General features: G+C 36.7%; 1 protein-coding gene across 1 annotated transcript in view; it reads left to right on the top strand.

Annotated features, from left to right (window-relative positions):
- The first annotated feature begins 3,612 nt into the window (after nucleotides 1-3,612).
- Nucleotides 3,613-17,681, top strand: part of LOC105219597 (homeobox protein Nkx-2.4) — a 50,065-nt gene continuing 35,996 nt past the window's right edge. The window contains exons 1-2 of the mRNA XM_054228143.1: nucleotides 3,613-4,116; nucleotides 15,711-16,179. Coding sequence (XP_054084118.1) covers nucleotides 15,872-16,179 — 308 coding nt within the window. The 5' untranslated portion in view covers nucleotides 3,613-4,116; nucleotides 15,711-15,871. The remainder of the gene's footprint in view (nucleotides 4,117-15,710; nucleotides 16,180-17,681) is intronic.

Genomic DNA, 17,681 nt, shown 5'->3' with positions numbered 1-17,681 from the left:
ACAAATAAAATAATTTTTAACAGATTTCAAAAAAACTATCAATTAAATATATTGTATTATTGTTATTAAAAATGCATGGAACAGCCCAACACATTACTTGAAATGTACAAAATTATTTTGATTGTAATAATAATAAAAAATAAGCATATTATATAAAAAGTATTTCACTACCATATGTCTGATACATAGTCTAATTATTTATATTTTTTTTATTTGTATTATTCTTCATTATTCAATCGTTGTAAGATAATATCTACATCAACTCGCAGCGAAGTTCTCAAAATACAAAAGTTCATTGACAGTCCCATGACTTAAGTGGGGTCATCCCATGTGCAGGCCTGTTTTTAGGGATTTTTTAGAATTTTTTCTACGACCAGTAAATAGCTAGAGTTTATTATCATTTCTTAAAATATATTTCGACTGTATAAATATAATTTTTAAGCTAAAATTATTATGTAGAACATGAGCTACAGCGTTCTGAACACCCGCGATCCAAAAAATTGGCTCGCACTTCTTCCACGATTCCGGCTGATTGGCTTATCGGGAACAAACTCGAGAACAGCTAAACTAGTAAGCTTAAGGGGGTTAGGGGTAGTCAGTGACACGAAAAAATTAGAATTTTCAGTAATTTTTTTTTGCTATTAAATCATGTTATTTTACAAAAGTAATAATATGGCATTATTATACTGTCAAAATTTCCAATTTTAATATTTTTTTTCCGAGATACGAGAGGAGATTTATCCATGTAATATCGACATATTTTTGGTTTATTGAATTGAGATGAATCTACAATGAGATATGCTGTCCGCGCAAAAGCTTATTTTTTAGACGTCAAAGCAGATGAGGACCAACGCCTGGGATTTCAGAATTTTTGCGTAACAATTTCACAAAATGCTGTTTAAATACATATGTATCTTTGATATTCTGAATTTTTAAATGTATGTAATGTAAAAAATATTGAAAATTCATTTTTTTTAACCTCTGAAACCCACCTAAGTAAAATGTCATTATACGAGTAGGAATTGTTCAATATTTGTTGTAGGTAGTATGTTTTAACATTGCACAGGAAATGCTGCTATTCGATGTAATAATTTAATTTAATAAAGAAATGCAATCAAATATAATTGAACGCTTGTGAAACAAACACAAAGTAAGCGCTTAAGCATAAATAATTAACAAGCTTAGCAATCACTGTGAAAATATACACAACCTATACAATATTCTTTTTAATAAGGATTATTTTAATGAATTTGAAATTTAATATAATTTTATTTAAAGCATCGCAAATCATACTTGGAAATATTAAATTTAACGGTAAGTATAACATTATACAGAGCGTTCCAAAATTACAACATTTTATTTATATTTGATATATTTTCTCTCTAATAGATATATCAAGCATTGATGAAGATATTGGAATGTCTTAACACAACAAAAAATGTAGTTTAAATTTGCTTATAGTTATTCACTTTGTTATCCAGTGTGCGGATATATAATGTATATATTTTGTAAGAAAGCAAAACAGTACTTAAGAAAACTTCAAAAATTTGGCGAGGATCTGTGTCTTTAACTAGAAATTACATGATAGTTCAGTGACAACATCGGAAACAATTTCATATCAGCGTTTTTAAGCGGAGTCCTATTGGAACAATTGATCTGGGGTGGTTTTAACGCATTTTGAATAGTCGACAGCATCCGGGTCAAAGGATACAGCCCGCATTTACGAAACCCATTTTCAATAGTACTTTTTCAGTAATGTACAAAACTCTTTCTTAGTGAAGACCTCCTCAACACGTTCACTTCGCCTTTCTCTGTTTGTTTCCTGAATACTTTTGCGAGCTTAAATATGCGACATCGGCTCCCACTTTCAGTGCGGCCTAGGAACCATCTATCTGGCAAGCTGCTTACTATATACTTTGGTGATCTTAAGTAGAGGAATATAACCATGGGCGGAAGTATAGTATCATAGAAACGTCCTTGTTTATAGTACTCTTCAGGAAATTAAGAAGCTCGAAAAACCACTTTTAAATTAATTTCTCGCTGGCTGCTGCTCTGCTCTTATTAGTGGATTCGGCTTCTGTCAATGACAACCCAGGAATACGTTTTGAGAATAGCGTAAACCACTTCTGCCACGGCCTTCCATCTTTAAACGGAGTTTGAATACGAGATGCTTTTCGGAGGTTTAACGCATTATTTTGGATGTCTGCTAACGCCACATTTTTACGCACGATAACTTATAATTTTTACACTGCGCTATAGGTCAGTTTTAAGGGTTTTCTTATTTTGAATGCAAGAAGTGTGTAGTGTCCGATGACTGGGTGGTGTCCGGTTACTGGCACACTTACTCTACCTCTCTTCAGCACTGATACGACGAACATAGTGAATATTTCGGATGTGAAGCAAAAATAATAATTACGGTAAGCTAGTACATACATATATAAGTTAATGAAATACCAAATATTATTGTAGTAGTGTAGAGTTTAAATGCCTCATAGAGATAATTAACTTAAAATACACAGATGCGATATTTATTATTATTAATTAATTATATTTTTTGTAACTTATAATAAGAATAATTTTCGTTATCATTGAAGTTGCATGAAATATATAGAAAATAAATGAATCTAAAACTTTACGATGCCTCATAATCTGAATATGACTTCTATGCAGTTATGTTAGCGAAATTCACAGTACTATATTTTCTAATAGTGTCATTAGTTACATTCTACCTTTGGAGTTGTATAATAAGCTATCGTTATGTTAGTCTGATGTTTTCTAAACGTATATGTATGTACATACATATATGAAGCAGAATACTAGTCAAGAAAAAATAATAGGGCAATAAAAGTAACACCAGACTTATACAAATTACATAACGATTTTCCAATAGTTTGATTTCTTGGTACGAGGATTTAAATTTGTGAATTCAGATGCTCTTATAGGGGCCTTGATCTGCTTAACTGTGTGAAAATGCTAAATACTGCATTTGTTATAATTGATAAGTGTTTATACTACACACAAACATACATATGTATATGTATGCATATGTGAGTTAATAGTAAATAAAATAAGGGAGTTGGAACTTTATTATTTATTCGCTGTCATAGTATTTTCAAATAAAAAAATATGATACACACTCATCAAACAATATTTATTTATATACCTTATGATACCAGCAAACATTTATCCAATGCCTGTTTAAATGCTTACCCTCCCCTTAATTCACTGTACTGGTTCTGAGTGTTAAAATACATATGAAAGATAGAGACAAAGCGATATGAATATGTAAAAAGGTGGTGCCGAAGTTTCATTGGTGTAGTATCAATGGCTGTGATAGGACATAATCCAGATTTATTTCGTTTAGGGAGGTTACCACTTCAACCACATTGCGTTTGGATTGGCTATGGTACAGCCTATCATTTTCATTTACTCTTGTTAATATATTAATTGCTTAGAGCGAGCGAGACTAGTTGACCTGCTGGAGAAATTGATGTGTTGCACTGAAAATGTTCAAAATGTGCACGTAAAAAAAATTATATTTTTCCATCCAACCAAAACTCAGAATTCATCTTTAATAGAAAAACTTATTCGAGGGCTATCCAGAAGCCATCTGAGAAGTACTCGTCAGTGTTGTTCAGACCTCTTGTTTCATTTGACGGATTCGTGTCGAGTGGATATTCATAATAAATTCACTGATGTGGGTTCTTCTTCTATGTGCCTAATCCGAGTTTTTTCTGTACTGTTTTTTGTATTATCAACCAATTCACGACTTTAATTATGATAGTGTCTTTATAAGAATATTTTAATAGGTGTAAAAACAATTTAATTATATTAGACACAGTGTATTGTTATATCAGATAAATGAAACATTGATTAATAGATATATGGTATCCGATTACTATTGTCGAGCGGATATTCCATTTTTGAGAATACAATTAATTAATTTACTGTTACTCAATAACTAGTGATATGAGAGAGTGAAAATGTATTTACTTTGCGATTTTATTATATATTTTATTCAAAGTTATGTAAAACTGTGTAAAAAATTTGTGGATACATAAATCTGTGTAAAAGTATAACATTTCGTAATGGACATTCCGGAATCTGAAACATAAGGTAATTCATTAAATAAATTAGAAGCACTATAATTTAGCATAGGAAGCAAATGTTAGTTTATATACCTATCATCTTTATATAGCAATTATGTTTTAGGGTGGTGTTCCCACTTCCAAGGGTGTGCATTTCACAAATTAAAAAATATGATTTCTGTTGGGTAATTAAGCTAACACAAAGCTTTTTAATAATTTTCAAATTCATTTAGGCGTAATAAAGTTTAATAAATTGTACGATTCCCATACGGATGTTATCAAAATCATTTTTAAAAGAAATTGTTCCTTTCATTTCAATAAGTTCTTAACGTAAATAATCTTTTAGGGTGAAATGGTCTAACTATCATGAGGTCTTCCTGTGAATTTCTAGTACTAAAAATTTATATTTACCATTTATTGTTATTCACAACAGGCCCTAAGGCTGATAAAAAATGTGTAAATAAATTTGTTTGCTTTCTTAATTGCCTTCGAAATATAACCCCGCCAATCAGTATTACATCCACTCTGCACTTCGTTTGCACTCTGATATGTCGCGAAAACTTAATTTTAATTTCTCATGTAAATTCAATTGTCTTAAAAGCTAAAGGTGCTCTTAGCTTTGTTAAACGTTGGTCTAAAGAATTTAGTGATCCGTATATTACTAAAATTCTTTCTACAACATTGGTAAGGCCTATATTGGAGTATGGTTCTGTGGTATGGAATCCTTGCTATCAATCCCATTCTGATAAGCTTGAGTTCGTTCAAAAACAATTTCTACTTTTTGCTTTAGGCCACTTACATTGGGATTCAAGATTAAATCTTCCCCCGTATACTAGTCGTTTAAAACTTATAAATCTTCCCACACTCACTAGTCGCAGAGAAATGCTACGTATAATATTCCTAGTAAAACTTCTGAATGGTTTAGTTTGTAGTTTATTTCTTTTGTCTTATATTAAGTTTAATGTCCCATTTCGTTCATCTAGGCAGTTTAGACCATTACTTCTAAAATCTTCTAAAACTAATTTTGAGTTAAATGAACCATTCCGCCGAAAATGTCAGGATTTTAATTCTCATTTCAGCACATTTGATCCATTTAACTCAATATTTAGCATCAACAAAACTATTTTGTCTTCTCTTAATAAGTAATATTCAGAAATTTTTAACTTTCTGTTTTTATAAATTTTTAAATCTCAGCTGTTGAAATGTTTCTTTCTGTTGCTGAGCAGTTTGAGAACCGGACGCTTAAAAATCTCTTGCCTTTCTAGACTCGTATGCGGACTGCGCCCCACGCGTCGGTTGGGCGGGAGGAGGGTAATCGTTTGGGTTTATTCTTATTTATTATTAAAATCGTACTATACTTTGGCGCCCATTTTTTATGCCTTCTCTCACTTCGATTATATTGATATTATTAACTATCTATATCTATAGGTGAAACACATGACTCAATTGTTTCTTCACCAGAATCACAATCAACCATATAAGTTCATAGAATTATAATCATTGCATTCATCATTATTGTAGGTAATTCTCCAAACTATTTTCTATTCTAACGATTTTTAGCTCAGGCCCTTTTATAGTTTAATATCGTAACAGCTAAATTCAAGTATATAATTATATACTTCAAATAATGCAACTATAATGATCTCTGCTACCAATTCGGGGTTTTGAAACTACACAAATCGGCTGGTTTGTCATCATCAGAGTTTTTTCATACATGTTTTTGTTGTTCAACCGGACCCCTTTTGGTTTTTAAATTATTCTTCGATGCAGGGGCGAACGCAGGGGGGGTTTTGGGGTGTTAAACCCCCCTGCTGATTTTTTTTAGATTTAAGGGGAATTGTGAGTCGAAAATGGACTTCTTTTGAAAATTAGTTCTGAACTGAAAAGTCACCAATAAGGTTTCTATTGTTTTTTTTAGAGTTTATTGTTAATCATAATATAGGAAAAATAAAAACTCATTTATTATGACTTTCAGTTTTCGTTCCATGAGCAAACTGTTGTGAAATAAATTTAAATTAAAAAAAATTATGCTATTTGCAAAAAAATGTCTTAACTTAACCGCTGATGTAGAAGATCCCGATGATTTCGTTGCTGAATTTATAATGTGGAAAAGGTTAAAAATCTTTTCTTCAGATTATATTTTCTAACTAAAATTTTGAATATATTTTCAGGAACTGGTTAAATCAAACAAAGAGATTCAAAACTTTTTTAGACGCAATGAATTGTTGCGCTGCAAAAATTTTCAAAACAGTGCATCGTTTTTTAAAGATTGGAGCAACAATCCCTATATCTGTCGCTTCAAGTGAACGCTCGTTTTCCTCACTTTGCAGGCTTAAAACATATTTAAGAAATAAAACTGGAGAAACACGCCTGAACGGAATGGCTCTCTTGAATATTCATAGAGATATAGACGTGACGGAGGAAGAGATTTTAAATGTTATGGCCCAAAATAAAATAAGATTAGACTTCAATTTCTGAATAAAATAATGAAACATTGTCTTTTTACCTTTGCAGCCATCTGTCATTTCTTATGTGAAATTTAGTGTTTCTGGCGTTTTTCGTTATTGAGTTAACCCACTTTTAGTAGTTTTCAACATAACCTTTGTATGGGAGGTGGGCGTGGTTACAATCCGATTTCCTCCATTTTTAGACTGTATAAGGTAGTACCTAAAAGAAACGACTCTAGAAAGTTTCCTTGATATACCTTTAGCAGTTTGCGAGATATGTACAAAAAACTTAGTAGGGGGAGGGGCCACGCCCACTTCCCCAAAAAAAATTACATCCACATATGCCCCTTCCTAGTGCGATCCTTCATACCAAATTTTACTTCCATAGCTTTATTTATAGCTTAGTTATGGCACTTTAAGTGTTTTCGGTTTTCGCCATTTTGTGGGCGTGGCAGTGGTCCGATTACGCCCATTTTCGAACTTAACATTCTTATGGTGCCAAGGAACACGTGTTCCAAGTTTCATTAAGATATCTCAATTTTTACTCAAGTTACAGCTTGCACGGACGGACGGACAGACAGACATCCGGATTTGAACTTTTCTCGTCACCCTGATACATTTTGATATATATAACCCTTTATCTAACTCGTTTAGTTTTAGGACTTACAACCAACCGTTATGTGGACAAAACTATAATACTCTCGTAGCAACTTTGTTGCGAGAGTATAATAAATATAAATGAAAACGCGAAATTTAGAAGTGGTAAAAGACATTTTTTGTGATTAGCAGCATCGACAAACTAATTTTTCATGAAAAACTATAAAAAATGTGTTAATTGTCAATTGACAGGTATTAATTAACCCTATTTATTACTGAAAGTTCGAAAGCCGGCTATTTTAACATTCCTTTATATCGCCAAATGTTAAATATCATAGATAGATATAGATAATTTTTGAATTTAACATTCGGTATATAATAATTTGTAATCCTAATAAATGTTGGGTGTTTTAATTTAAATGCCCAAAAATTTGTATTTTGTCCGATCCGGTAATAATGCAAAATGTTATAAAAAACGCTAATTTTGAGGCGCTCTCACACTGGAATAAGTTGGAAATCCCTTTATAATATTAATAAGATTCTAAATACCATTCAAATCCATTCGAAGTGACGTACAATAAGGAATATTGAATGATACTTTAATATACGGATGTATGTATGTAATTGACCGCAGGAATAAAGCCGAATCAATAATGGCGCCCCAATCGACTCTTTTTCTCTTAATTTCGCTCTCCACCTGATCTTTCCAACTGAGTCTGCTTCCACCGGCGGGAATTGCACGAAATACTTTTAAAGCTGGAGTGCTTTCATACATTCGAACAACATGACATAGGCAGCGGCTATGGCAGTTGAACTATGTTAATCTCGTCGTATTAACGCCAATGTTCAAAGGACCACAAATCCTTTCTTTCGAAAATTCCAAGTGCCGTTTCATCGAATGTCGACTCAACACGATTCTGCACCATATAGCAGGACGGGAATGATCATTCACCACCAGACCTATTCGCTTCGCTTCCTTACAGCCTTCCCTAAATAAAAGCGTTGGCGGAACGTTTTTTAAAACTCAGCGTTAACGTCGATGCGCCATCCCTAAATAAAAGCGGCAACTTTACGTCAAATATCAAAATGTTTACTTGAATTGTTGTTGTGAAATTTTATTGTACAGAGAAACTTCGTTTTTCGCAGCCAACTTTACTCCGGAACGCTCTGTCAAAATAGAAAATTTCAACCGCTCAGCGTCGCCGTCGCGTTATTTCGGTATGAGCCATACAAATTGTATGGGCATGAGATCAATATCACCGGTGTACTTCAGCAGCTGTACGCTCTTATTATCTATTTAGCTCTGTAGCTTGTATTATTTTCTCCAGCGATGGATTGAAGAAGACATGCGATAGTGAGTCACTCGGTCTGAAAGCTCGATTGGTATAGAACGGTCCTTTCTGATTCCGACAGAGCTTTGGGTGTAACTTAACGTCAGTTTGCACAGCCGCATTAGTTTTGCGAGGATACTAAATTTAGGCATAACAGATTTAAAATCGACGAAAAGATGGTGAGTGTCGATACTCTTTTCACGGGTCTTTTCCAAGATTTTGCGCATTGTGAATATATGGACTGTTGTAGATTTTCCAAGTCTAAGGTTACACTGATAAGGGTTAATCAGTTTGCTGTTTTAGAGCACATATGCATAGGGCATGCTTTCGTCCGACCATATTTTTCAAAGAATCTGAAATTCTTCTTCAGTTCTTCGCCACCGTATTTTGCCTTGAACACATAGACGACAGGCAGCATCTATCAAATATTAAAATACACACGTCCTTGTGGGCACAGTTATTTAGGCAACAGCATGACTTCAGAGCAGCAGGCTTGCAGTTGTCGCTGTCGCCCAATTACAAATGTTTCTAATTTTGCCGACGACAATGGGCAGCTATAGAGCTGCCACTCATATGTGAAATTATTCAAAGCTTGAACAAGTATAATGATATTTTACCAGCTGAATCGTAAAATAGCTTTGGTCAGTGAAAGGTTTTAATACGGCAATAATTAAATTGCTGTTTGAAATTTCGCTGCCATCTTCAAAATGTTCAAGAAGCTGGCGTCAAGATGACAAGGAAGCTTCGCTGTTGCTACGTTGTGAAGTGCCGTCGTCTATGTGTTCAAAGCATTTTAATAGCTAAGCCGACAAGCCATCGGACCCGCTGCTGTTCGAATTTCGTCATATTCGGGCAATGAAATATCTACGCAATTTGGCGTAGCGGAAATCCAATTGTTTCTGCTACAGCGGTGCTTTTCATTTACTGATACTCGGCTATGCGTGGTGATTGCAGTCGACGTCGAACCTGTGTGAGTATCTTTGCTTCTACCGGATAGTAATCCGAGTCAATATTTGGTTCTCGTAACGCGCGCACGTATAGAGCACTGGAGATATGTCTTCCGTCTATCACAACATGATCGATTTGGTTGCCCGATTTTTGATCAGGAGACAGCCATATACCTTTATTAATTTACCTGAGCCTGAGGATCCTAGCGAAGTTGTTCAGATTCGTTTGGTGATATTTTGTCCCTAGCGGTGAAATCGCCAAGCACGATTTTGAAATCGTGGCGGGGGCAGCGGTCATTGGTGCGTTCTAGGCGCTCATCTACCAGAAATGCAACACCAAATTTACACTTTGTCCATATAGTAGGTTTTCTTGGTCAAACCAAAAAAAAATATATTTTTCTCAGAATCGGATTACAGCAGCCTCTGAATTTCGAAAATTCTAGGGATTAAAAGAGTGTAAAGGAACTAAAGATATGGATGCACATGTAATGCTAAATTATTTTTTGGATGTTTGGTTTTCGCTACATTTTTTTGGGTTCTTTGTGTAATGCATCACATCAGGGTGTACCAAATTGGTCGTGTTGTTCCTGAGATATGGTTTGTGAGCAAAGATTGAGCGACTCCATGCCGAATTTTACACTCTCGCAACGTGTTGCCCGGAGTATATTAGTTTTATTCAACTGACGGTTTTTTATAATATCTAAACTTACAAAAACTAGTAGAGTTGAAATCCAGATGTCTGTCTGTCCGACGGTCTGTCTGTCCTAAATATATAAATGATATATCCAAATTCAGCGACTAATATGACTAGTCACGTAACAAGAATAGGCAAGAAGAGGGCGCAGAATAATTCACCAACAAGATGGATTGACGAACTCGAGAAAGACATGAAAAAACTTGTCATAAAACATTGAAAAAATACCGCAGATGAGTCATGCGCACCAGGCTATATGTTAGAATCTCGTCCATAAAATAAGTATAAGGCTTTGACACTTACGATATTTAAAATGACGAAAAGGAAACACCCTGATAATTGTGGTGAAATCCAATGGTGAGTGGAAAGAGTTAACTGTGCTAAGGGGTTCAAAAATAGATGTAAATACTCGTCTATGGTGTTTCTAAGGACATAACTTAAAATAAACAATACGTGCTCCTCTGCGACTATCGCACCATATATTTATTCCAATTACTTTTCCGGAAGAAAAAACCGAAAAGTGTTGTACGTTTTCAGTAGGTTTCAAATGATAGATTTCATTTGAAGAACTCCGGATGCTCATTAAATATAAAAAAATTATGATTGGCGTTGCAACCGTTTAGCCGGTTATAGCCGAATCGACGATAGTGCGCCACCTCTCTCTCTCCTTCGCAGTTCGGCGCCAGTTGGAGATCCCAAGTGTAACCAGGTCGCTCTCCACCTGGTCCCTCCAACGGAGTGGAGGCCTTCCCCTTCCTCGGCTTCCTCCGGCGGGTACTGCATCGAACACTTTCAGGGCTGGAGTGTTTTCGTCCATTCGAACAACATGACCTAGCCAGCGTAGCCGCTGTCTTTTTATTCGCTGAACTATGTCAATGTCGTCGTATATCTCGTACAGCTCATCGTTCCATCGTCTGCGGTATTCGCCGTTGCCAATGTTCTGAGGACCATAAATCTTGCGCAAAATCTTCCTCTCGAAAACTCCTAGTGTCGTCTCATCTGATGTTGACATCGTCCAAGCTTCTGCACCGTAAAGCAGGACGGGAATGATAAGCGACTTGTAGAGCTTGATTTTGGTTCGTCGAGAGAGGACTTTACTGTTCAATTGCCTACTCAGTCCAAAGTAGCACCTGTTGGCAAGAGTTATTCTGCGCTGGATTTCGAGGCTGACATTGTTCGTGTTGTTGATGCTGGTTCCCAGGTATACGAAATTATCGACGACCTCGAAGTTATGACTGTCAACAGTGACGTGGGAGCCAAGACGCGAATGCGCCGAGTGTTTGTTTGATGGCAGGAGATATTTCGTCTTGTCCTCATTCACCTCCAGACCCATTCGCTTCGCCTCCTTATCCATGCGGGAAAAAGCAGAACAAACGGCGCGGTTGTTGCTTCCGATGATATCTATATCATCGGCGTACGCCAGGAGCTGTACACTCTTGTAGAAGATTGTACCTTCTCGGTTTAGCTCTGCAGCTCTTATAATTTTTTCCAGCATCAGGTTAAAGAAGTCGCACGATAGTGAGTCACCTTGTCTGAAACCTCGTTTGGTATCGAACGGCTCGGAGAGGTCCTTCCCAATCATGACGGAGCTTTTGGTGTTGCTCAACGTCAATTTACACAGCCGTATTAGTTTTGCGGGGATACCAAATTCAGACATCGCGGCGTAAAGGCAACTCCTTTTCGTGCTGTCGAAAGCAGCTTTAAAATCGACAAAAAGGTGGTGTGTGTCGATCCTCTTTTCACGGGTCTTCTCCAAGATTTGGCGCATGGTGAATATCTGGTCAGTTGTCGATTTTCCAGGTCTAAAGCCACACTGATAAGGTCCAATCAGTTCGTTGACGGTGGGCTTTAGTCTTTCACACAGTACGCTCGATAGAACCTTGTATGCGATATTTATGAGGCTGATCCCACGGTAATTGGCGCAGATTGTGGGATCTCCCTTTTTATGGATTGGGCAGAGCACACTGAGATTCCGATCGTCAGGCATGCTTTCTTCCGACCATATTCTGCAAAGAAGCTGATGCATGCACCTTATCAGTTCTTCGCCGCCGTATTTGAATAGTTCTGCCGGCAATCTATCGGCTCCCGCTGCTTTGTTGTTCTTCAAGCGGGTAATTGCTATTCGAATTTCTTCATGGTCGGGTAATGGAACATCTGTTCCATCGTCATCGATTGGGGGATCGGGTACGCCATCTCCTGGTGTTGTACTCTCACTGCCATTCAGCAGGTCGGAGAAGTGTTCCCTCCATAATCCCAGTATGCCCTGGACATGGGTTACCAGATTACCACCTTGGTCTCTACATGAGGATGCTCCGGTCTTGAAACCTTCGTTAAGTCGCTTCATTTTTTCATAAAATTTTCGAGCATTCCCTCTGTCTGCCAGCTTCTCAAGCTCTTCGTACTCACGCATTTCGGCCTCTTTCTTTTTTTGTCTGCAGATGCGTCTCGCTTCCCTCTTCAGCTCTCGGTATCTATCCCATCCCGCACGTGTTGTGGTCGTTTGCAACGTTGCGAGGTAGGCAGTCTGTTTTCTCTCCGCTGCGAGACGGCACTCCTCATCGTACCAGCTTGTTTTTTGTCGTTGCCGAAAACCAATTGTTTCGGCTGCAGCGGTACGCAGTGAGTTTGAGATGCCGTTCCACAGTTCCCTTATACCGAGATGCTGATGAGTGCTCTCAGAGAGCAGGAGTGCAAGTCGAGTAGAGTATTTCGTGGCTGTCTGTTGCGATTGCAGCTTTTCGACGTCGAACCTTCCTTGTGTTTGTTGACGGGCATTCTTTGCTGCACAGAGGCGGGTGCGTATCTTCGCTGCGACCAGATAATGGTCCGAGTCTATATTTGGTCCTCGGAGCGTACGCACGTCTAAAACACAGGAGACATGTCTTCCGTCTATCACAACGTGATCGATTTGGTTCCGCGTGTTTCGATCAGGAGACAGCCAGGTAGCTTGATGTATTTTCTTATGCTGGAATCTGGTACTACAAACGACCATATTTCGGGCCCCAGCGAAGTCGATCAGCCTCAGGCCGTTTGGCGATGTTTCGTCATGGAGGCTGAATTTTCCGACTGTTGTGCCAAAGACACCTTCTTTACCCACCCTGGCGTTAAAATCGCCAAGCACGACTTTTACATCGTGGCGGGGGCAGCGCTCATAGGTGCGTTCTAGGCGCTCATAGAAAGCATCTTTGGTCACATCGTCGTTCTCTTCCGTTGGGGCGTGAGCGCAAATCAGCGATATGTTGAAGAACCTCGCTTTGATGCGGATTGTGGCAAGACGTTCATCCACCGGGGTGAATGCCAGGACTCTGCGACGGAGTCTCTCTCCCACCACAAATCCAACACCAAATTTGCGCTCCTTTATATGGCCGCTGTAGTAGATGTCACAAGGACCCACCTTCTTCCGTCCTTGTCCCGTCCATCGCAGTTCTTGGATGGCGGTGATGTCAGCCTTGAGTCGTATGAGGACATCAACTAGCTGGGCAGAGGCACCTTCCCAATTAAGGGTCCGGACATTCCAGGTGCATGCCCTTATAAAATATAAAAAAATTAAGTAGATAAAACCCCAAAAATACCCTGATAGAGACTGAGAGAAGAGTGTTGGATCTACACCAGTATTCATCTGATGTATTCATGAAGAAGCCACAGCTATCTGCACCTAAAAACCATTAGCATTAAAAAAACGTATTCAACTTTGTTATAGCTGATCAATGAAGTACTTGAATGACGTTATTTGACGAGTGACGAGACGAAGATAATGATGCATTATCACATTGAACCCAGTTAAATTTGGCAAACATTTTGATTGTTATGTATGTATAATTTCACTTTTATAGCATTATCTATAACTTTATAGTTTCATGCATTTTATTTTACGACAATCTTGCAAATATGCGAGAAAATTTTCAGTGGTATTCATGGCATGCTTACAATTGATTCACAATTAATTGATATTGCCAAAGAGCACTCATTTAACGTGTGTTGCCATATTGCAAATTTATCATTTTTATATAATTGCGACGTTAAATGAGTACCACTATTATACTTTGTGCAACAAGCGCAAGTATAAAAAATAAAACAATGCGGTTAGCTTTGTGGACAGTTTTGGTAATTTGAATCATTTTTTGTAAAAGGGAATCTGTGGAGTTCTGGATGGATTCTCAGAGTTTGCTTTGCACCATATATATGATTTGGTTCATACAAAACAATTCAATCACTTGCAGTTTTAAGTGAGCTAGATAAACGTGATTAAAACAAGTGAGGAAAGGCTAAGTTCGGGTGCAACCGAGATATGGGTTTTGACACATAAGTGGGCGACGCTACGCTACGTAAAAAATCTGAGTGCCGTTTCCTTTTAGTATTTCTTCTAAAATTTTGTGTTTTTGCTGTTTTTCGTTAGTAAGTTAATGCACTTTTATTTCATGGTGTGTGGTGGGGTACGTAAGAGAACCGACTGCAGAAAGTTTGGTTTCTATAGCTTTACTGGTTTGCGAGATATATACAAATAACCGATTTGGGGGCGAGGCCACGCTCACTTCCAACTCGTCGCGTCATCCTGTTCATTTTATATATATGTTTAACCCTATAGCTAACTCGTTTAGTTTTATGACTTACAAACAACCGTTATGTGTACAAAACTATAATACTCTCTTAGCAACTATTTTTGGGAGAGTTTAAATATCAAGCATCAGTCCCTGTAATGTTTAATTTATTGCGTCTCATCTTAGGTTCAAATTAACTTTGTAATCTGCTCACACATAAAATTAAAGTTAATTATCATCTATTATACAAACCGGTTAGTCCGTCCAAGACGAGACAGTGAGTTGACACCCGGCCTTCATGTTCGATAGCTGGAGTTTTGAAAATTTGTAGTTCGATGTCTCCATTTTTTCAAATGAGTGATGCCACAGCTCAAATCCATTGTTTAAGTAAAGTTTTGTTCCGGTAACTGCATTAGTTCTTGATGTACATGTATATTGTAAAGAGAACGAATCAGATGTAATTCCAGGCGTAGTTTTTAACCGATTTTGCCCATTCGGTAATCTCGGGGTGTTAAGAAAATGTTATGTACAAAATTTATTGAAATCGGTCGAATAATTCCTGAGATATGGTTTTTTACCAAAAGTGCAGCCCATCTTTTCCATAAAATTTCGAGTGTTTTCCTAGAGAGGTTCCCCAAATAATATGGTGAGTAAACTTATTTTAGGTATGACTGAACTAAGCCAATATGTACTGGACCGAATGAAACAATAGATAGAGGAGAGGTGAATAATTACAGTTGATTTGTCGATATGCTTCTCTACCAGCCTCAATAATGGCGTAGTTGAAGGGTATGAGCGCTTCCGCATAGGATCACTGCGGCAGTTTAGATAATATATTCACTGAATAAGAAATATTTTATAATTAAGGTGCGCCCATTCCTCCATTATGTTTAAGACTGTAGTTGTAATTAATAAATTTCTAGTTAGATCAAAGAACAATAAATAATATCGGAATAATTTGTATATTGGTATTTTTAAAGCTATATCTGCTCACATGAATAGAAAAACATAAATATAAGTAAAATGTTTAATAAAATTAATTAATGAATTTTATATATTATTTTTCAGAAAACGCCTTAACTACAAAATATAAAAAAGTACGTACATATACGTATGTATATCACGCATGGAAACATCGTTAATAGCGTCAGACAGAATTAATTGCAGGACAACCGACATCAAAGTACATTCCCAACGTGCCAAAAGAAATTAATGGCGCCTAGTTGGTTATGAACTCATCTCCAAAAATATTATCTTCAGGGGAAATATCCCATCAAAATGAGCTGGAACAACATTTATTAAAACATACCATTTCTTCGGGACATTCCCCGCACCCTAATTCGGCAGCCACAACTACTTTGATCCACCAACACAATTTTTCTAATATTCATCATATGCAAAGTTTGACAAATCAACAACCTAACGCCATATTTAACAGCACACATTCCACGCCATTCAGTGTAACAGATATTTTAAGTCCGATTGAGGAGTCGTATCGGAAACTCGAACTAAATTGCAGTCCACCATCACCCTTTAGGTAAATACTAGTAAAGATTAAAGTTTACTATGAAAATGTTTTTGCGACTTATAAAGTCCCAAAGCAATCAATTCCAACTCCGATGAAAAAAATTGAAGAATTGATATTTGGTAAAATCTATCAGAAACAAGTGAGGAAGGGCTAAGTTCGGGTATACCGAACATTTTATACTCTCGCAATTTATTGATGTAATTTTATTAAGATAACATACAATTCAAACCACATATTCGGAATGAAGTCCACTAGAATAACGAAAATTATTATATATAGTATATGGGGGCTGGGATGATTTCTGGACCGATTTCCGATAATATCAAATACTTTATGTTCACTTAATTTTGCTAAGATATCTCACATATTACCCGATATATACGGTATACCGTTTCTTACGTGGCTTCATTTTAAAAAAATAAAATAAGGAAAATTCAATCATGATGCAATGCAATAAGCTAAAACTTGACTACGACCTCTAGTCTTTGGTGTCCGTTGTCTTTCTCTCTGATTATGAAAGCTCAGAGTTCGACGCCCTAGTTCGAGATTGTATATTTCTAATATTTTGTTCTTTAAGCTGCTGCACACCCTCCGTACTCGACTTTCAAGCACGTATTTCGGAAATTGAGGTTTTGAAATATTGTTCAGTCCGCAGATGCGAGCGGTTTTCACTCGACTCTATGGCACCCGATTACGATGCGAAGAGAATGACTTGCAAGACGATTTTCAGTTTTAGATTTAGGATTCTCCATCACGGAGTCTTTTTGATACCCTCACCTGGGAACTATTTCCAGAAAGTTGAGATTCTAGCAATAAATATACCCTATGTTACTCGGGGAGAATGTAGCTTTCCAATGGTGAAAGAATCTTTGAAATCGGCTCAGTAGTTTTTGAGTTTATTTATTACAAACATACATACAAATCTTTCTTCTTTAGAATAGTAGTATAGATAAGGGGGATATAGGAAATAGTAGCCTGATTTTGTCCATTTTTGGCACAGAGGCAAAATATTAGAAGGAGCAAATTTCCTTTCTTAAGAATACCTAAGAGATTTACCGATATTTTTAAATAAAAAAAATAACCGCAAGCTTTCAATTCTTCATGATCGATATCTGGTGCCTTGAAAAGTTAAAGTCCGATTTTGGCGATTGTTAAACGTTCTATGCAACACTAGAAATACAGCATTTGTGCGAATTTTTGTTTCGATATCTTTAATGATGCTTAACTTATGTATTATAAAGTGGACTTCAAAATTGTGTTATAAGGAAAGTGGGAATGCTTGTGAACCGATTTCTCTCACTTTCAAACTATAGCATTGGAACGCCAAGGAAATGCTATAAATCAAATTTCGTTGAATTTGACGGAGTATTTTCTGAGATATGGTTTTTGACCCATAATTGAGTGGAGCCACGTCCATTGCAACATGAGGATAAAAGTCATCATATTGAAAAATTATTGTCGCCTAACTAATCGCAAATTCGTGGATAAATGTTTTCATCTGGTTTTAGAAG

This window comes from Zeugodacus cucurbitae, chromosome 2 (genome assembly GCF_028554725.1).
Source record: "Zeugodacus cucurbitae isolate PBARC_wt_2022May chromosome 2, idZeuCucr1.2, whole genome shotgun sequence".
Lineage (NCBI taxonomy): Eukaryota > Metazoa > Arthropoda > Insecta > Diptera > Tephritidae > Zeugodacus > Zeugodacus cucurbitae.
Note: the sequence above shows the minus strand (reverse complement) of the source record. Positions and strands in the feature narration are given on the sequence as shown.